This window comes from Corythoichthys intestinalis, chromosome 15 (assembly GCF_030265065.1).
Source record: "Corythoichthys intestinalis isolate RoL2023-P3 chromosome 15, ASM3026506v1, whole genome shotgun sequence".
Lineage (NCBI taxonomy): Eukaryota > Metazoa > Chordata > Actinopteri > Syngnathiformes > Syngnathidae > Corythoichthys > Corythoichthys intestinalis.
In genome coordinates this window covers 8,640,571-8,663,039 of record NC_080409.1, presented here as the reverse complement: position 1 = coordinate 8,663,039, position 22,469 = coordinate 8,640,571, and the positions used below count along the sequence as shown (strand labels likewise).

The 22,469-nt window shown below is 40.5% G+C and overlaps 2 protein-coding genes across 2 annotated transcripts in view; both read left to right on the top strand.

Moving 5' to 3' along the window:
- The first annotated feature begins 3,722 nt into the window (after window positions 1-3,722).
- The window catches only part of mrpl35 (mitochondrial ribosomal protein L35), a 27,774-nt gene continuing 9,027 nt past the window's right edge, over window positions 3,723-22,469 (top strand). The window contains exons 1-3 of the mRNA XM_057858548.1: window positions 3,723-3,812; window positions 3,988-4,159; window positions 22,294-22,438. Of these exons, the coding sequence (XP_057714531.1) occupies window positions 3,782-3,812; window positions 3,988-4,159; window positions 22,294-22,438 (348 nt within the window). The 5' untranslated portion in view covers window positions 3,723-3,781. The remainder of the gene's footprint in view (window positions 3,813-3,987; window positions 4,160-22,293; window positions 22,439-22,469) is intronic.
- LOC130930583 (E3 SUMO-protein ligase ZBED1-like) lies at window positions 12,550-14,330 on the top strand. The gene is made up of 2 exons (XM_057858546.1): window positions 12,550-12,676; window positions 13,435-14,330. The coding sequence occupies exons 1-2, from the start codon at window positions 12,587-12,589 to the stop codon at window positions 14,281-14,283; spliced, it is 939 nt and encodes a 312-aa protein (XP_057714529.1). The 5' UTR covers window positions 12,550-12,586; the 3' UTR covers window positions 14,284-14,330.

The window sequence follows — 22,469 nt, the reverse complement described above, 5'->3', positions numbered from 1 at the left end:
ATTGTTTTCATTATGTTTAGACTTACAGTACGTGTACCTCTTTTCACTTGCTGAATGTGCCAGTCCATTTTTTTCCCTCCAATACGCTTATTTGATTGGCTGATGACTTGACCCCCCCAACATACAGACACACAAAAACATTAGATATCAGGGATATTAGAATTTTTTTCCCCAGCCAGTAGCAGCCACTGTAAGAAATGTAAAAAGACATCAATGTTGTGGAAGTGAGGAACACACCACTAATTTTGCTTTTGAAAGTCTGACCTGCATCAAAGTTAGCATAACATTAAACTGTTTGAACTTGCTAACCTGCAAAACTCGAGTAGGAAGCTGCTTAAAAAGAGGGGTCCTCCTGTATGTGTTTTCTACTGTTAACTGTGAAATATGTAGTGAACCGAGGTCTTCCCCCTTCTCCCGCATTTTACTTTTTATCTTATTTATGTGGTCTTAAAGCAGCCCATAGGAGCTTTCATTTTTTTTGTTGAGTTTGGCTGTGCTTGTGGACAAAAGCTGTAGTGTTTTACCTGAAGGAAAGCTCCATATTTATTTTTGTTCTTCCCTGACAAATACGTTTTTGAGTTATATTTAATTTCTTTATTTAGACAATGTTGAGTGGTCTGAAGACACATGTTTATTTTGTTTTAACTCCTGAATCATTAAGAGATGATTATTTTTATTTCATTCCTGGATCGTTAAGAGATGATTAACAAGCATGTATTTATGTTATATGTTAATATGAGTATAATTTAAGTTATGTTGAAATATTGCAATTTAAATTTGCTTTTAAAATTTTAAAATTTAAAACCTTAAATTTTTTCTGGAAGTTTTCAAAATGTTTCTTTTGTAGTTTTTGAAAACAAAGGCTGAACCAATACACATAAAAGTTAGTATAAATCAATGCAGATTTATTTTTGCGTCATTACGAATGTCCCGTCCCCAGCAAAAAGCGTTCATGCAGGTTATGCTGCTCTATCATCCTTACCAATGCTGAGACCAAACCTACGCCCTTGCCTTCAAGTCAAACTGAATTGCGAGCTGAAGTGCAGCCATCAAAAGACATGATAGAAATTGCCAAAAATGCTACATACAATTATAACAAAAGTCATTGTTAAATTTTAGTAATCATGATGTAGCTTAAGATATTGATTTTTCTTTGATTGCATCAGGTTATATGTTACAATAATACCAATAAATTCATATTATTCTAAAATTTGAGTTTTATTTTTGTTTCATATTGCACGCTCTATACAACGTTGTAAGATTAGTCACCAATTTGTAAGGGCATACATCACTATTTGTAAGATTGCCAACAGCCTCGGGTTGACAGGCATAGGCGGAGTTTGACTTTTGGGGTAGGGGGGCATAAAATGTTGATGAACGACCCGAAACGCAGTTTCAGCAATAAAATTAACTTCCAAGAATAATATAATAATAAATTAAAATAAGTGGGGTTTTTTTCCCATCATTTTTGAGGAGAATTGTAAATCAGGCTGCATAGGACAGCTATACTTTTCACCAAGATCGTCATCCATTGAATATGCTACGCCCGCCGGTGTGAACAGGTGTCCTGTCAAATTTGCACCCCATCAGAAATGGCAACTTTGTGTTATAAATGGCTGCAAATACAGCGGTTACAACGTAAACACCACAAGCTTTTTTTAAATAAAGGAACATTTACTTACGTTTGATCATGGACTGACATGTAGAAAAGTTCTCAGACACATTCTGCCATGTTAGCTATACACGACAACTGCACGCCGTTTTATCCCTGTTTATGTCTTCGCCGTGTAGTTAAGCATCAATTTACGCCATATTCGTGTGGAACACGTATGTTTACAATGTTACTGTTTACTTAGCACCTGTGGATAACATTGAGAATCCAACTGAATGTGAAAGAGGGCTTATTCACCGCCACAACAGCTGTGGGAGCAAAATATTATAAGGGTGCAAAAATTGTTGTACAATTAGCGTCTTTAGTGGGGCAAATTGAAACTCCACTTACCATTTTGGCGGTGCTCTCTGGCTTTTCATGGTCCACATTTTCAATCCTTGGTTCTTGCTCAGTAGTTGTTGTTGCTTTTGAAAGCATAGGTTTGAAAAAATTACGTAGGCTATATCCATCTTGCCTCTTCATTTCTCAGGTGGTTTTAGCTAAGCTAGGGTGACCATATTTTGATTTCCAAAAAAGAGGCCTCAAGATACTTGAATTTTACTCAAAGTTCACTCAAAGATGCCTATATCACTTTAATATATTTATAGTTTGCCCCTCACTCTGGATGGAAAAATGCAGTTTGAAAAAAAAAAAAGACTTTTAAAAAGAGATATATATATAATGCAGACCCATAGAAATGTAGTCCAGTCAATACACATACACACAGTAGGCTATGTGCCAACTAAACATTTTTATAAATTACTATCACGACAATTGTCCTTGACAAATTGTTATTCCCATTCAGTTGATATTCTCATTCAATGTTCTAGATTGCTCACAAACAAAAACCGAAATAAACTGACAAACTATTCAATCAGCATGTTTCCAAACGTAGCAGTTCAAAACTACGTTTCCCATAATGCCTAGCGCGGTTTAGCTTACTGATAGCTAGCAGTGGCAAAAATCAAACTTTGCTATAAAAGTTTACAATCATCAGCAGCGGAACGATGCGACACTAAACAGCATTTTACAGTCAAAGCTCTGACAGAAGTCACCAGTTGGCATTATATACGTATTCGTCAACCCAGTAGATGGCGGTAATGCCTCGTGATAGGGGTAAACTGCCAACAAAAACGAGAAGACCTACTTCTTCCCTCCCTACTACTCGGAGTCATGTCATCGCAGGCAGGCGCTGCCACCCAGCGGCCAGAGGGATTCTCTTCAAATTGGTCCCGTGAGAAATCATAAAAACCGGACATTTTTATGAATTTATAAAACCTGCCCGGACGGCGAGGATACTACGTGAAAGTAGGACTTGTCCTGGCAAAAGAGGACGTTTGGTCACCCTAAGCTACGCGAAGCAAATGATCGTCTAAGGTGCTAGTTTTGTTACTTTATGGGTTTCTTGTATAAGACAACTTACTCAAAGGTTTGACTGACAGATCTTTAGTTAGAGAACAGAAGAGAGGCATCATCAACATTAACTGTCCACTAGCGGGATGTTTATCAGCTGTCTCGAGCTCGCTGCGAATCTCTGACCTCCGTGTGCTGTGACGAGCAGACGTTACTAATCAAACTAATCGATTTGCTCATATCATGAAAATCGTCACATGATCTGTTTGAAAAATAATTTTGACCAGTTATAATTTTTATTTTGTTCATTTCATTCATTTTTGCTGTTTGTTTTATTGCTTTACAACTTTTATAGACAATATTTTACCGAAAATTTCTTAATTTTAAAATCATAAATAGGAAAGTCAATTACATGCAATGACACTTTTCTGTCAACAAGGGGGGCCTGCCCCCCCGCAAAATCCGCTTATGTTGACAGGTATGTATTTGTGTCCTCTTTTTGGAAATCAAAATATCACCTTAGAATGACAAAGAGACTGCATCTGAAGTCATTTGTTTGATGCATGTGATTGAAACAAGACAAAAATGAACTTACAGGTGGAATATGTGCGGAGTACAATGAATAACAGCAGAGACGACACCTCTCTCCTAACTAGTTGGCGTCGCACCAATAAAAGTAGACAGTACCCCCTAGCGGCCGCTGAAAAATCTCCAGCATCGTCATATTGAGGTTTGTCCTGATAGAGCCCCGTAGTGACGTCATCATCCACAGACAACATGGCGGCTCTGTTGGCGAGGAAGCTGACGGGTATGCAATTTGACATTTCGACTTATTTGTGCCAAATTTTACCAGGGATGTTATTTACTTCGTGGTGTCCTAAAGTGTCTAGTAATGCAATACTGGTCTTCTTGTAGGGAAAACATTCTTTGCAGCGTGTTCCGTCTCGTTGACTTATTGTTGTCCTTGCGCTTGACTTGGGCAGGGTTGATGAAATCGCCGCTATCCGTCGCTCTGTGCGTCCGGACGGCGAACGCTGCTCGACTTTCGGCCTTCGCCAAGGCCGTTCATCCCTTCGGTGTACCCGCAGTCCCGGCCGTACGCGCTCCTCTGCCCGCTACAGCCTGTCGACTAGCCGGATGCGGTCTCCTTCAACGGTAAAGACTGACAGTCTTTTTATTTCAGATAAAAGCTCACTAACTTTCATATGTATTGGTTCAGGCATAATCTGCATGTACACTTTTTGCTGGGGACGGGACATTAATAAGACCAAACAGATCGGGTGAATGAGAGTCAGGGCTACATTTCTCACAAATATAAACTAGGGCTGTCAAACGATTAAAATTTTTAATCGAGTTAATTACAGCTTAAAAATTAATTAATCGTAATTAATCGCAATTAATCGCAATTCAAACCATCTATAAAATATGCCATATTTTTCTGTAAATTATATATATATTCTGTAAAATAAATTGTTGGAATGGAAAGATAAGACACAAGATGGATATATACAGTGCCTTGCAAAAGTATTCGGCCCCCTTGAATCTTGCAACCTTTCGCCACATTTCAGGCTTCAAACATAAAGATATGAAATTTAATTTTTTTGTCAAGAGTCAACAACAAGTGGGACACAATCGTGAAGTGGAACAACATTTATTGGATAATTTAAACTTTTTTAACAAATAAAAAACTGAAAAGTGGGCCGTGCAATATTATTCGGCCCCTTTACTTTCAAGGAAGCAAACTCACTCCAGAAGTTCAGTGAGGATCTCTGAATGATCCAATGTTGTCCTAAATGACCGATGATGATAAATAGAATCCACCTGTGTGTAATCAAGTCTCCTTATAAATGCACCTGCTCTGTGATAGTCTCACGGTTCTGTTTAAAGTGCAGAGAGCATTATGAAAACCAAGGAACACACCAGGCAGGTCCGAGATACTGTTATGGAGAAGTTTAAAGCCGGATTGGGATACAAAAACATTTCCCAAGCTTTAAACATCTCAAGGAGCACTGTGCAAGCCATCATATTGAAATGGAAGGAGCATCAGACCACTGCAAATCTACCAAGACCCGGCCGTCCTTCCAAACTTTCTTCTCAAACAAGGAGAAAACTGATCAGAGATGCAGCCAAGAGGACCATGATCACTCTGGATGAACTGCAGAGATCTACAGCTGAGGTGGGAGAGTCTGTCTATAGGACAACAATCAGTCGTACACTGCACAAATCTGGCCTTTATGGAAGAGTGGCAAGAAGAAAGCCATTTCTCAAAGATATCCATAAAAAGTCTCGTTTAAAGTTTGCCACAAGCCACCTGGGAGACACACCAAACATGTGGAAGAAGGTGCTCTGGTCAGATGAAACCAAAATTGAACTTTTTGGCCACAATGCAAAACGATATGTTTGGCGTAAAAGCAACACAGCTCATCACCCTGAACACACCATCCCCACTGTCAAACATGGTGGTGGCAGCATCATGGTTTGGGCCTGCTTTTCTTCAGCAGGGACAGGGAAGATGGTTCAAATTGACGGGAAGATGGATGCAGCCAAATAGAGGAACATTCTGGAAGAAAACCTGTTGGTATCTGCACAAGACCTGAGACTGGGACGGAGATTTATCTTCCAACAGGACAATGATCCAAACCATAAAGCCAAATCTACAATGGAATGGTTCAAAAATAAACGTATCCAGGTGTTAGAATGGCCAAGTCAAAGTCCAGACCTGAATCCAATCGAGAATCTGTGGAAAGAGCTGAAGACTGCTGTTCACAAACACTCTCCATCCAACCTCACTGAGCTCCAGCTGTTTTGCAAGGAAGAATGGGCAAGAATGTCAGTCTCTCGATGTGCAAAACTGATAGAAACATACCCCAAGCGACTTGCAGCTGTAATTGGAGCAAAAGGTGGCGCTACAAAGTATTAACGCAAGGGGGCCGAATAATATTGCACGCCCCTCTTTTCAGTTTTTTATTTGTTAAAAAAGTTTAAATTATCCAATAAATTTTGTTCCACTTCACGATTGTGTCCCACTTGTTGTTGATTCTTGACAAAAAATTAAAATTTTATATCTTTATGTTTGAAGCCTGAAATGTGGCGAAAGGTTGCAAGGTTCAAGGGGGCCGAATACTTTTGCAAGGCACTGTACATTCAACATACGGTATATAAGGACTGTAGTGGGCATTTCACTCTACTGTCATTTAAATCTGTCTATGCTGTCCTCACTCCGAAGCGTCTACTTTTTCCACAGCTAGACAGCTAGTGAACGACGCCTTAATAATCAGACTTCTTCCTTTTTCATCTGATCTATTAGTAAAATGGCCTCAAACCATTGTTCTCTTTAGACCGTAGTGAAACTACAAAAAAAAAGTACACAAGCATTGCATTAGCAACAACGTTAGCTTAGCACGCTATTCAGGTTCACTAGACATTAACAAAAAGCGTCTCATACAAAAAATATAACATTTCGCTTACTAACATAATATGTACATTCTTTACAACAACCATACTTACGGACAAATCTTCTCCAAGGATCATATAATCACAACATTACAACGTAGGCGTCAGCCCGAGACGTCATGCAGCCATATTGAACTGGCAAGAAAGCAATAAACCATGTCGCAAAGCGACCACAAGAGTTCGCTGTTAGACAGCACAAAAAACCTTGCTGTAAAACTTACCAAAAGGCAGAATACTGTCTGACATGGGACAGTGCTGGACATGTGCCTTAATTGCGTCAAATATTTTAACGTGATTAATTGAAAAAATTAATTACCGCGCGTTAACGCGATAATTCTGACAGCCCTAATATAAACCTAATGAATTGATAGGCTAAATAATCAATGCAAAATACATCTGTATTGACTTATACTAACTTTGATATGTATTGAGGTGATACATTGTTCCATTCAAACCTTTGTTTTAAAAAACTACCAAAGAAACAGTTTGAAAACTTTATGAATAAATGTTTGGATTTAATTAACAAATTTATATTTCAATATTTGAACATAGCTCAAATTATATTAAAACACACAATATATACAAACGTGTTAATAATCTCTTAACTATTCAGGAATGCAAAAGATAAACATTTGTCTTAAGACCACTGACATTGTTGAGAAATTCATATAACATAATTTATAAAAATATAAGTTAAATATAACTGAAAAAACCTCTTAGTCCGGGAATAACAAAAATAAATACAAATTAAGCCTTCCTTCAGGTAAGACACTATTGCTTTTGTCCACAAGCCAAACTCAGCAAAAAAAAAAGGAAAGCTCCTTTGGGCTGCTTTGAAACCACATAAATAAAATGAAATGAAAATTGGGCAGAAAAGGATAACCCTTGATCCACTACATTTCTCACGGTTTAATTAATATTAACACTACAAAAAACATATAGTCACACCAGAGGTTGCGCTAGACTTTTTCGTTGTCTGTCATTTTGACTGACAGTGTCATAAAAATACGGCATAATCTATTTTTACCAGTCACTTACATTTTTAAAATGATAATAATGACATATTCTATAGCAGCGGTCTCAAACCGACTCCACAAAGGGCCGCAGTGGGTCCTGGTTTTTGTTCCAACAGATCCAGCACAAACAGTTCAACCAATGAGGTTTCTACTAACATAAGCAGCACCTGATTGCAATCAACTGATTACACTTGTAAGAAACCAGATTGGTGAAAAGGTATTTGTCTCGTTTGGTTGGAATGAAATCCAGTACCCCCTGCGGCCCTTTGAGGACCGGTTTGAGACCACTGTTCTATAGTATTTAGTTTTCATTCATTTTTAATTAATATTCTGTCCGAATAAGCTTAATGTAGTGGAGAAAACTGGATTCTCGCTGATTCGGGTTGATTTTAGCTGTGTTCACGTCAGTGTGTTGGCCAAACACCACTTAAAGTGCCTGTGACACGAAAAAGCATGTTTATTTCATACTACACGCGGTATTTTATGCCCCTGAATGATATGGGCCACTTGGATGTTTGTGGAAGCGATCGCTATTTTTATTTAGTTTTTTGAATCCCGCGCCATGAAAATGAGTGACTTCCGGCTTCGGTCTTGCATTGAGGAGGAGGGCGCTGTGACGTGTACGGTAGAGGACGTCCTCTTCACGCTACAGTGTACTGTTGTGTTTGAGGACGAAGGATTCAGCTGATTTTACGGATTAATACGTTTATTTTTCGCATCACGCCAGCCAAACGGCTGCAGAAAAATCATTCTGTATGAGGGAGAGGCGTATGCGCCTTTTTGGAGTTTCAAAAGGTTCCCATTCACCGTGGATATTTACTGTGGGACCATTGGACTGACGAGGAAGATAGTGAACATCTTGTTTTGTATTATGTCAAATACGAATACAGCGATTACAAAGTAAACACTACAAACTTCCTTTAAATGAAGGACTACTTACGTTTGATCATTGATAGGCATGTAAAAAGCTCTCCTAATGGTCATTAGCAGCAGCACGTTAGCTGCACAACAAATCCAGCCACCCTCCTCCGGGGAACGAACTGTAAATTGCTCTCCGCCGGGCGGTTTGCCGATCCACTAAGACAATCGACAACCGGGTCGTCATGTCAAATAATCCAGGATAGTTATGTGTGATTTTCCACTTCGAAGACTTTGAAACATCACTCGGTTCGGGTTAGCATGTCGGCTAGCTGTCACGGCTTCTGGTTTGTTTACATTCTCCGAAGCCGGGGAAGGGAAATGACATATGTCCGATTTAGGTGTCATAAAATATCGTTCGGGAGGTGCGACAGTAAAGGTGAAGTCGACAGTTTTGACCATTATGGAGTAATTTTGCCATGTCGTCCTGAATAAATGCATTTTTATTATTTCATATTCCATTCAGCACAAGACTGTTATTTGTCATGAACATGCCATTTATTTAGCAATTGGGGAAAATACTGGATAAAAAGAATATCCTGTAAAAATACTGAAGTAAAGAGACAGAAACAATGACATTTTGTCGCTCTCTTCGTCGCGTTTTCCTCGTTGTGAATAGTTCCCCCTCGACGGGCTGACTGGTCCTTCTCAAGCCATTTATATAGCTATTGGGGAAAAATACTTGGATAAAAAGAATATCCTGTAAAAATATTGGAGTAGAGAGACTGAAACAATGACATTTTGCGGCTCTCTTCGTCGCGTTTTCCACGTTCTGAATAATTCCCCCTCAATGGGCTGAATAGTAAAACCGATGAGCACAGTCTACCGCTGACGTCATCCACCTGTTGGGGACGCTAAAGCCCTATAATGGTAGGCGTGGCTAACCGGCAGATTAAAAGACTAATTTCTCGTCATCTGTGCTTTTCTAAATTGTTGTATACTGTATAGTCGAATCGTCTCAAAATATGATTCTAATTCACATAATAATGACATTTAAGACTTTTTTTCTCGTGTCATATGCTCTTTAAGGCCCACTCAAAGTAGAGGCAATCACGGCACTTGGACAGGTGGCTGGATTTCTTTTTCTTTAATGCAAATCCTCTTAAATCAACTTTATACAGTCCATTCATCCCAACTGTCCATGTAGATGTGGAAATGGTTATATTCTTGAGTAGGTGTTTGTGGGTATATATGTGTGTATCTGTGTGTGTGGTTTATCTGTACAAAAGACATGAAAAGAAACAATAAATAAATATACATTGCTTAAATTCAACTTAATTACATTTAAACATGTAGATGGAATATTCGAAGTTAAGCTTGAACTATTTTCTACGCTCCAGCTAAGCACTTCCGGTTTCGGGCACTTATTGTGAAGGCGGATTCACTCTACTTCCGGTGCGCTATGCCGCAACTTGTCGCTATTTTAGAATCGCAGCATAGCAACACGCTAACGGACTACCACGCAAAACAATCGGACGAACTATCATAACAACAGCAAAAGGTAATCATAACAAATTGTCTACGTAAATATGAATGCTGCTTGTGATACTCAATTTGCATTTACGCACAGCAATGAACAAACACACAATTAGACGCACGCTCATGTCGTGCATCCACCCGTGACTTTCTTACTATTGACATCCGCATTCTGGTACGTTGCATGCGCAATCCAATTTTTCACCTATTTACGTCAGCCAAATGTGGGAATCAAATGATGCTGAAGGCATTGAACGAGCAACTGTGAACATCTTAAGCAAACAATCACATAACTTTGTAGCCTTTTCTACACTTAACAAGAGGCAAACAGCGGAGTTCACCAATCAGCGACGGGCAGACGTGCCGCTAGCAAAGCGACAAGGGCAGGACAAGGGACTTGCGCGCGGAAGTAAACATACGAGGAGAATGGAGTTTATTCAACATGGCTAGCGAGAGACAGACTTGTCAATGACTCGTTGTGTTTTAGCTTATTTAAAACTGAATTTACCGCGGATTGGAACATATTCTCGGCCCTCCCGTTCGCCATCCGTGTTGTTCTAGAGACGACTTTCGGCGCGCAAGAGTGACGTTGCTCGTGAAGAACACGTCACGCAAATAAACAAATCTGATTTGTCGATTGATTTTGTACCTTCTCGAGAGGCTGTGTCCCAGACTTTTCTCTCAGTGTTTGAAAAATACAGGGAGAACAGTCTGGCCGTGCAAGGCAAACACTCAGTTGCCTTAACATTTTTCCGAGTAAGGCCAACGACGTCATGCATCAAGAGAGACAATAGCTAATTAATATGCTCACTTGCCACCCTGTGGGTGTGAATTGCAACCTGTCAAAATAACGGATGGACTTCAGTTTTTTCCGTCACCGTTTTAAAAAACCGGTCAACGACGGAAAATATTCGGTTAACGCGACCCCTGAGTCACACTATAGTCACAAGACACTTCTCTCTAAGCAGGTTTTGCAGGTTAGCAAATTCACACCGTTTAGTGTTATGCTAATCCTGACACAGGTCAGTAGCAAAATTAGTGGTGTGTTCCCCACCTCCACAAAATTGACCTCTTTTTGCATCAAATATAGTGGCTGCAGCTGCTTTGAAGGGGGCGGAGGAGGAGGCAATGGGCTGTGTGTGTGTGGGGTGGGGGGTTGTCAAGTCATCAGGCAATCAAACGTGCATTTGAGGGGGAAAAAATGGACTGGCACACTCAGCAGTGAAAAGGGGTAAATGTAAGTCTGAACATAATGAAAATAATTCACTTAATAATGGTAGGGTGAATTCTATCCTTACAACATATGGGGAGACAATTTCAATTACCTATATAACTGAAGTCATCCATAGACTTCATAATATATACTTATATATTATGAAGTCTATGAGTCACTATATAATGCAATTAAGGTTGCTTAAAAGTTGGTGGGGACAATTTGAGCATCCTGAAAAGTTCCCAGTGTTCTGTCCCTACCGTCCCTATGCAAACCTACGCCCTTGGGTTCAGGTGATACTAAGAGTGTGACAATATCTCGATACAACGATATATCGCGATACTTTGCAACCCGATGGGTTATCGATACGCTCCCGCCAAGTATCGATACTTTTATTTCACTCACTGGCCAGACTACAGTATTTTTGTTGAGCAATTCTTTGGCGGTCCGCTAGAGGCGCCCATAGTGGCGGTGAAGGTAAAGTGCGCGAACGCTGTCCAAAGAAGAAGATACAAGACTTAAAACTTAAAAACGAAAGTTAAAGAAATGGCGGAAGACAAAAGCGAGAAAAATAAGTTAAAAGATGCCCCCGCATCCTACAAATCACAAGTGTGGGCACACTTTGGATTTTATACCGATAAGGATGGAACAAAGCTGGACAAGGACTTCACTGTGTGCAAAAAATGTTTCACGAAAATCAGGTACACTGGAAACACAACGAATATGCACAGCCATTTGCAGCGGCATCACCCTGATTTAGTGAACCAAAAAGAGTCTAACCCGCCTTCTGGTCAGACCAGCGTGGGGGATTTATTTAAAGCAAAACTCCCTTTCAATTCTCCCAGGGCAAAGGCAATCACGCACAGCATATCAATGTATATTTGCAAGGACCTACGGCCATACAGCGTCGTCGAAAATGAAGGCTTTCGCGCTATGTTGCGCACTCTTGAGCCCCGCTATGAAATTCCCAGTCGGAAACATTTCACCGAAAAAACTATTCCAGCGTTGTACGACAGGACCAGGGCTAAAGTTATGAATGCCCTCGAGTCAGCAGAAAGAATAGGTCTTACTTGCGATGGCTGGACCTCCAGGGCGACAGTGTCTTTCATAACGATCACTGCGCATTTCATCAATGACTGGGAAATCAAATCATATGTGCTTCAAACCCGTGAAATGCACGAAACACACACTGGCGCCCACATCGCAGAAATACTGAAGCTAGCTGTGGACGAGTGGAAGATAGACGTGAAAAGCCCCGTCGTGGTGACGGATAATGCCGCAAATATGATTGTGGCAATGGATATAACTGGTTTCCAGCATGTACGGTGTTTTGCATACGTACTAAATCTCGCATCACAACATGCTCTGAAGGTTCCAACAGTCGCGAGGCTTCTAGCCAAGATTAGAAGGATCGCAAACTATTTTCACAGGAGCACAGTGGGCGCAAATTCCCTGAAGAAGCACCAAACACTACTTGGCTTGCCCCCACACAAGCTTATTACGGACATGCCTGTACGATGGAATAGCGCCTACGAAATGGTCAACAGATTTCTTGAGCAACAACCTGCCATCACTGCTTCACTTTTATCACCCGAAGTAAGTTTTGCAATCTAAATGATTACCTAATTTGACATGTATTTTTTAATCACTTTTGGTATTGAATAACTATTAAATAAACCAGGGTCTAAATTGGACGGAAATATAAATATCAAAAAAGCCTACATCAATTTAATGATTTATTTGATATTATTAGGGAACCACTTTCCATCTATATTTACTAATACTTACTTCCTATTACTGTCATTTTGATACAATAAGCTATAAAAAGGTTTTGATAACTTCCAAGTGATATAAGATGATGTACAATTGTACGTATTAATATTAATGCTTTGGAATTCACTACCACCTGATCTCAGGAACACAGAGTGACTCCCCTTCTTTCAATCCAAACTCAAAACACCTGTTCAGACTCTCATATCTATAATAATCCCAGATTTCTTTGTTTTACTGTTCTGATAATTTATTTCCTGCATCTATTAGTCATCTATTAGTATTTCTATTTTTGTTTTAAACGTCCTATACTTATTTTACAGTTTTTAGTCTTTAATTTGTCTAATTGTATTTTAAATGATTGTACGGCGACCTCTAGTGCCAGAAAGGCGCCTTCAAATAAAATGTATTGTTATTATTAATGTAGCTTACATATTAAAATAATTATTGTATTTTTAAATTCTATATATTAGATTAATATTTTTTTCAATAAACTCAATAATTCCAACACACACAGAAAAACACAATTGCAACTCAAAAGCTACTAAGTAGCTAAATATTTTTGTTTTATTGTTGTTTTTAAGGTGAGGAAGAATGTGACCGACTGCTCACTGACTGAGCCTGACATCTCGAATGCTGAAGATATGGTGAAAGCGCTCAAACCCATGCTTGTGGCAACAAACGTCATGTGCGAAGAAAAGAGACCCACCATTTCTATAATTGCCCCACTCCACGCGCAACTGCTAGCTGATACCACCAGCACTGTTAAAGATTCACCTCTGGTTCGAGATATTAAGTGTGCCATTCAAAATGATCTCTCCAAGAGATATCAGTCTTTAGAGGAAAAAGACCTGCTGTACATCTCGTCATCACTTGATCCAAGATTCAAATCTTTGCTGTTTCTGTCACCTCAAGAAGTGCAAGACACATATGCAAAACTACTGTCCAAGGCTGCAGCTCTGAATAAAGATGAACAGAGTCTTGGGGAGCAACCACAAGCTACAGTTGCGGACTTGCCTCACACACCAGAGGACAAGGAGGACTGCCACTCTCCAAGCCCAAAAAGGAGGAAGTCAGCTCTGGTGGACCTGTTGGGACTGACTTTCAATAACAACCCATCAACCCAGTCAGAATCAGCCACATACATTGCTCAAAAAGAGATCAAACAATACCAAGATGTTCGTTGTCTTCCACTCACTGAGGATCCACTGTTGTGGTGGAAATGTCAAAGGAATGCCTACCCTCTTCTCTCTAAGCTGGCACAAATGTATTTGTGTATTCCTGGGACGAGTGTAGCAGCTGAGAGAGTGTTTTCAACTGCTGGTGACCTCATCAATGCTCAGAGAAGCGTCCTCACACCTGAACATGTTGACCAGTTGGTCTTTCTCAAAAAAAAAACATGGACATGTCTTAGTCAAGTCTTCAGAGCGTAATGTTCGTGGAAAATGTTTAATGTAACATCAGTGTTTTTGTTCTACAATCAGTTAAATGTTTACAAGTGCACTTTTTGAATTACATAATTTCTGAAGCTATTTTTCCTGTATAACTTGAGCTTGTTTATTGTTGTGCTCAGTATCAGTGTTTAGGCTCTACAGTCTTGTTTGTTTACAAATGCACTTTTTGAGTGACAATTTCTGAAGATATTTTATTTATATTTTTGGAGTAAACATTTTTGTCATTCTGTTTTGTGGACATGGCACAGAAAAGGCGTCACAGTTAAAAAAAAAAAGGACCCAATAAAGAGGTTTTTTTTTCCATTGTGACATATCTTGTTTTAAAAGGTGTATCGGAGAAAATCGCATATCGATTTTCTGACCAATACATCGATAATCGTTGTATCGTGATACAATCGTATCGTGAGCCTTGTATCGCGAATCGTATCGTATCGTGAGGTGACCTGAGGTTCCCACTCCTAGGTGATACACCGTTCGATTCAAATTTATATTTTCAAAAACTACAAAACATTTTGAAAACTTCCCTAATAAATGTCAGGTCTTTATGAGCAAACTTAAATTGCAATATTTGAACATAAACATACACAATAAATAAAAATGTCTAACTATTCAGTGGCCTGTACTACAAAGCCCGTTTTCTGGCGTGGCAGGGTAACTTTGAGAGTAACTTCATTACGTGCAGCCTAACTTCGCAGCTATGCAGGACTACAAAAGATCGATATGTTGAAACCGGGGAATGTTGCCATGGCAACATGCCACACGTCAAACCTGGTCGTCTAAGAGTTAGATCTTGCTTAACCCCAGCTTTCCGATTATCCAAGCTTTAAATAAACAGCACTCCTCCGCGGACGTGTCCTCTTGACAATGACAGCGTACCTGGACGACGACAGATTGTGAGGCGCGCTCTTCGAAGGCAAATGATTAATACTGGCAAAAGAACACAGACTTTGGATAGAGGACGATTGGAAAAATATTATGGACAGACAAATCATAGTTTGAGGTGTTTGGATCAAAGAGCAGAACATTTGTGAGATGCAGAACAACTGAAAAGATGCTGGAAGAGTGCCTGATATCATCCGTCAACCATGGTGAAGGTAATGTGATGGTCTGGGGTTGCTTTGGTGCTGGTAAAGTGGGAGATTTGTACAAGGTCAATGGGATTTTTAATAAGGAAGGCTATCACTCCATTTTGCAACGCCATGCCATACCCTGTGGACAACGCTTGATTGGGGCCAATTTCATCCAACAACATGGCAATGACCCAAAGAACACCTCCAAATTATGCCAGAACTATTTAGGAAAGAAGCAGGCAGCTGGTATTCTATCTGTAATGGAGTGGCCAGCACAGTCAACAAATCTTAACCCCATTGAGCTGATGTGGGAGCAGCGTCACCGTATGCTACGCAAGAAGTGCCCATCAAGCCAATCCAACTTGTTGGAGGTGCTTCTGGAAGCGTTGAGAGAAGTTTCTCCAGATTACCTCTACAAATTAACAGCTAGTATGTCATTGGTCTGCAAAGCTGTAATTGTTGCAAAGGGAGCATTCTTTGAAAAAAGCTTTAAGGAAAAAAATATTATTTGAAATAAAAATCCTTATTTCTAACCTTGTCAATGTCTTGACAATATTTTCTATTCATTTTGCAACTCTTTTGCAAGATTAAAGTGTGATTTTTGAAGGAAAACACAAAATTGTCTGGGTGACCCCAAACCTTTGAATGGTAGTGTATCTAATACATTGATATCATCCCATAATAAGCAAAGATAATGGACAGCACGCTAGTCAGTTAACCTGCTATGTCCTTAATTCTTGTGCTAGCGTTAGACTGCAATGTACGTCTTTTTGTGGCTTTCCGGTAACTCGAGGTGATTGTAAGAGAGAGCATAATTAAAGACACTGATTTTAACGAGATATTATCGCATACTTATCTTGTTTCGATCCAAAAATTCTATGTAGCATTAGGCCTGTAGCGATAACAAATTTTAGTGTGCGATAATTATTCTCATAAATTATTGCGATATGCGATATTATTGCGCCCCCCCAATTTTTTTTAACCAATTTACAATAACACAGTGCGAATACAGTATATATTAATAGATCAAGTACACCCACTTAAACGCGATAAATATTTACTCTTAAATTCAAATATACTTTTCAAGAAATCACAACTAAAAACAATAGACCATGCCTCTTAAGTAAAAAACAACAATATTGATACCGCACAGAAACACAGAATAAATAAAATGTGTTTAAAAATTTTTTTAAAATAAATTGCACTTAATAACTTAAGCATTTAGGAAAATGAAAACTTTTCCCGTCATAGCTTCTGCAATGGTGTTCCATAGGGATGCAATGATACAGTTAAGTCATGGTTCGGTACGAATTTTGATACGGGGACACGATTTTCGATCCGATTCAATACATTTAATGCTCTGTAAAAAAAAAAAAAAAACAATTGTATTTTTTGTTTCATTTTTTTGTTGTTTTTTTTGCTAACGAGCAAAAATTAAATTGCCATCATATAAACGTGCATTTTAGTGCATAACATTTACGTGCTTACTTCTTACTGATATGAAAAAAATTTGTATAAAAGTGCTGAGAACAATCTTTACTGTTTGTAAAGTGAGGCAGGGCACACCGTTGATTGCTACAGCTCTCTTAGTAGCTAGGTTTACTACATGAGCAAGACATCCTATTTATGGTCCGAATCCATCTGTGTCACGTACTGAATTAAAAATATTTGCAACATTATCTATAGTCACTGGTATGGATTGATTTGGCCTTCTTAACCTCATGTGACAAATGACAGTTTAGAATTCATCGATGTAGTATATGGACTACATGTCCCATAATCACTCTGGGCTCACGTAGCCAATGGCATGGGACGTAGCACATCTAGTTTGCCATTTCATGATATCTAGTGTGTGCGCGCAACCGCGCATTAAAAAAGTTAGCAAACGCCGCTGAAGTCACGTCTGCTCATTACACAACACCAGCATATGACGGCTTTCATATACAGGACGAGTTTGAAGCACAGCGCTCTTAATTTCATTTAGCTGTTCCCGAGATCATCAAAGTGGGCAAGCAGGGCAGTCTTCTTGTACATCTCCATGGACTGCTGCTTCAATGCTGGGAGGAAGGGACAGTGCCTCAAGACATGCGTGATGCCAACATTATCACACTGTACAAGAACAAAGGCGATCGTAGTGACTGCAACAACTATCGTGGCATTTCCCTCCTCAGTATAGTCGGGAAGACTTTCACCCGTGTCATACTGAACCGTTTGCAGAGGCTAGCAGACCGTGTATACCCTGAGGCACAGTGTGGTTTTCGCGCAGAGAGATCAACGATCGACATGATATTCTCCCTCAGACAGCTGCAAGAGAAGTGCCGTGAGCAGAGACGCCCCCTCTACATAGCCTACATCGATCTGACAAAGGCGTTCGATCTGGTTAGCAGGTCAGGGCTGTTCACCCTCCTGCAGAGAATTGGATGTCCCCCCAAGCTCCTGAGGCTGATCACTTCCTTCCATGAGAATATGAAAGGCACCATCCAGCATAATGGCTCCTCCTCAGACCCCTTTCCCATAAAGAGTGGAGTTAAGCAGGGCTGCGTTCTTGCTCCGACACTTTTTGGTATCCTGTTCTCGCTGCTGCTTCGCTACGCCTACAAGCAATCTGTTGATGGGGTTTACCTACACACCAGAAGTGACGGCAGTCTGTTCAACCTCGCGCGCCTTCGTGCCAAGACAAAGATACACAAAGTACTTATACGTGAGATGCTGTTTGCTGATGATGCAGCCCTGACAGCACACACTGAGGCTGCCCTTCAGAAACTAATCGACCGCTTTGCGCATGCCTGCTCTGAGTTCGGCTTGACAATCAGCATCAAAAAGACAAAAATCATGTGCCAAGATGTAACCACCTCCCCCTCCATATCCATTGGCGACAGCACTCTCGACGTTGTGGATAACTTCACGTATCTGGGCTCCAACATCTCAAACAGCCTCAGCCTGGACAAAGAACTTGACTCTAGAATTGGAAAGGCATCAGCAGCAACGGCTCGTCTGTCCAAGAGAGTGTGGGAGAACTCCAAGCTCACCATCAAGACTAAGATCCTCGTGTATCACGCTTGTGTGCTGAGTACTCTACTGTATGGTAGCGAGAGCTGGACTCCATACGCCCGTCAGGAACGCAGGCTTAACACCTTTCATCAACGCTGTCTCAGGAGGATTCTTGGTATCTCATGGCAGGACCACATTTCCAACAATGACATTTTGAAAAGGGCAGGAATGCTCAGCATGTTTGCCCTGCTCACCCAACGACGTCTGCGCTGGCTTGGCCACGTCACCCGCATGAAAGATGGCAGACTACCCAAGGACATCTTGTACGGTGAACTTGCCACTGGCTCCAGACCAACAGGAAGGCCATCACTACGATACAAAGACGTGTGCAAGCGGGACCTGAAAGTGGGTGGCATTGTTCCAGCTTGCCTTGAATCACTTGCAGAAGACCGCAGCAGTTGGCGAGCCACCACCAGGCTTGCCATCAAGACAGCTGAGGAGAAGAGAGAGGTTCAGTGGGCAGACAGACGAGCACGCAGACGTGAGAGAAGTGACATACTATCACCAGACGACTCTGTCTTCACATGCGTCACCTGCAATAAGATCTGCCACTCAAGGATTGGGCTCTACAGCCACACCCGAGGCTGCAGCTCAGCCATCTAATGACACTTTTACACGGCGCATTCACCATTGTCTTCTGAGACAGACGGTTGCCATAGGGTTCGTGGTCAAAGTGAGGTTATTCGTAGCAGCCAAGTCAGTAACAATGTTTTGGCGGACTTCGTTGTAAATATCCAGCGTTGTGCCGAAAAATAGCCGCCCCGCGTGAAATGTCACTCCTGACGGGAGCGCCCACACGTCAACAACACCGGCGCGCCATAGATGGTCCACAGTCACTCCGGAGCATTGACGCGGCCGGTATACGTTGAACAATAGGATATAATGGGAACGATTGGCTCCGGCGCTAGTTTTAGCCGGACCTGGAACGAAGATGCATTTTGCGCAGTTGGTAACGAACTTTTAACAGCACGTCTGCCGCACGCGCACACACACGTGCACGCGAGGCGATAAATCGCAGCGGAAAAATGACCGCCTTCATTTTTATATATTGCGCGATAAATGGAATTATTGCATATTGCGACAGGCTTATGTAGCATGTCTCACCAAGTGTCAAAACACAGCTGTGAATGGCCACAGCCAGACTTTTTGGGGATTTTATGTGTAAAACACTGTTATATAACAAGGTCATGATGCAGAAATTGCAGATATCAAGGAGTGGTCAAGATTTTCTTTTTCAAATATTTACCCTTTTAAACTTTATAATTTTTTCTTTGTTTAGATCGATATTTATCATCTAAAATATTGGGGGAAATGCGTCAGTGACAAAAAAAATAACAATTAAGCAATAGTTATGGGGTAGATGTCCGCGACCTTTATACAGACAGGTTTTGCTGTGTGAAGTAATTTGTTAAAAGTTTAAAATATTTGAGTGAATTTTTTAAAGTTGTTTGGTTTTTACAATTTTTTAAACTAAATATTAGACATCAATTAATTATTCTAAGCCAAAAATGATAGACATTTCTAATAATCTGCAATTGGCTGGCAACCAGTTCAGGGTGTCCCCTGCCTGCTGCCCGTAGTTAGCTGGGATAGGCTCCAGCACCTCCGCGACCCTCGTGAGGAGAAGCGGCATGGAAAATGAATGAATGAATGAGGATTTCTAATAATAAATATTATTACCTACTAGAGGTGTGCAAAATTTCCGATTCTTAGATTATTCGCGATTCGGCCATGGAAGATTCGAGAACGATTCACAAATATCCAAATTCCAATTATTGAAATATGCAAAGTAAAGCGGAAGTAAAACACACTCAGCGCGCCGCGCGGTTTTCGGGACAATGAGGAACGGAGCGAGAGTAGCTAAACATCATGCTTCTCATTACCGGCCCCTTGGGTAATGCCAATGCTCAACTCACGGCTCTAGCTCAACTCATGCCACGAGATAAAAAAACAAAACAACATACCTGACTGCTGCCGAAAAGCTGCTACAAAGTACATCCACATAATGTTACGGTAGATATCATTTATATAAGACTAGATGCAATATGAATTCGGTAGCGTTAGCAGCACAGCTACAAAAAGCTAGATGCGGGCGTAGTAAACGGCCGCCATCTTAAAGCAGTACACTTCCCTGCAAGGCTGTTGTAGCGAACCTTCCAAGCAAACCTAATTAACTTTTTATCTAAAATACTCCTAAATCGGTAAAATATTGACTTGAATCTATCTTTAAAATAGTTTTAAAACTTTCACATGTCGAAAGTCGACAAAAGACAAATTATGGAATGACGGGAGCAATTTTAACAACTTTAACGGTTGATTCACAACATTAAAATAATTGAATGTAGTTTAAAGGTGCTGATATAGAATGGGGACTAGAGTTTTTTATTTACTGTTATTTTTGTATATTTTTTTACTGCTATATGTTAACTTGATACTAAAATAGTAGTTTGGTTTAGCCTGAGAGTATTTTTGAACAATTTTGGAACTAATGTACAAAACATTAAAAAAAAAAAAAAAAAAAGGAGGGGGTGCATTAATAATCGTTTTATAATCGAATCAGAGCCTCTGAATCGTAATCGAATCGTTAGATGCCCAAAGATTCCCAGCTCTATTACTTCTTTTTATGGCTGGGTTGAAACAAAAGTGGTTGCACGGTGTCTGTAAACGGGGGTCACCAGGGTAAAACGGACAAATTAAAAATAGTTTGGGGGCATAATGAGCCATGAAACTGCTATGGAAGCATATAGACATATTGTTCTATCAAACACAACAGTTCTTTTGGCTTGGAATACAGAAGTTTATCTTAAAGAGGGTAGCAAGAGCAGAAACTGCGTTCTTAGGCCTTGTCTGTGTTTTCCGCCAAATATAAAGATTTCTGATTATGCACCAATACCACTAAGTAGTGGTTTTGACTTATAGCTGCTGTATATTAAGTTAGCACAATATCATTAATAATGAATTATTATTTTTCGAAATGGATTCCGAACACAGCTTTAGTTTTCCATAATATTGAAGGAATCTGACCCTCTAGCCAGACTGCCGGAACTGCCGGACCTGTGCTGGCACTGCTCCAACAGCCCAGGCCGGCAGGAATCCGACAATCCAGCCAGAAGGCCAAACTCCGCACTTTCATCTTAGTCTTAACCCTTTGTACTGACTCCATTTTGAAAGGTTTAAAGAAGGCTCACCGAGAACAAGTTGACAATTTATTCGGATCGACAGCAATCAAACAGAAAGGCGAAACAGACTCTGGTGAGGAGGCAAACTCGTTCCAAGGTCACCATATCAGAAGTCAACGAAAGTTTCCCGGGAAAAAATGCCGACGCTTAGTTAAACATTGTCTTTTGAAGGCTCTCGCAGGGCAGGCCGTGGGCAGGAAGAAGGGTGTGTTTGGGATTATTGTCTGTTTGTGGATTGGACAGGAGGATTCGGGAATTTCTGTTGTCCGGGCAACGAGGTTTGTGGATTTTGCCACCTCAGTGTCTAAGGGGCTCCTGGAGTCTTGTCAGTTGTGTTATCAGTTGGATATCGGGCGTTCTGAGGTGCTCCTTGTGTTGGGATAGAGCGTCCTGCCATTTGTTCTGGACTGTCCGGGAGAACTGATTATGAGAGTTGGTGCGTCAATCTTGCTCATGATGCACACGTTGGGCTTCCGTGATAAGAAGGCGTCGTGTATCTTTTATGCCCTATATTCTGCTTGTTTTCCTTAAACTATGGTATAAGTGCTTTTTATTTTATATTGGGTGTGTTAGAGTAATACAAACAGTAAATACCAGAAACGATACTATTCCCTGATTAATCATATTAAGTGTGCTAAGAGTAATGCAAACAGTTAGTTCTCCATAATGTAGTAGTTTCTGTTTTGCAGGGTGTCCGCTTTTATTCCCCCCGCGAGTCAGCAGCCCAACAGAAGCCTGACATACTACAGCATTAAGAAGGGGAAGAGGAAGTCTGTCAGGTCTGTCACAGAACGCTTCATGAGGCTGCATTGCGGGCTATGGATTCGACGCAAGGTACCGTTTTATTCTTGTAGTATTTGCTCGA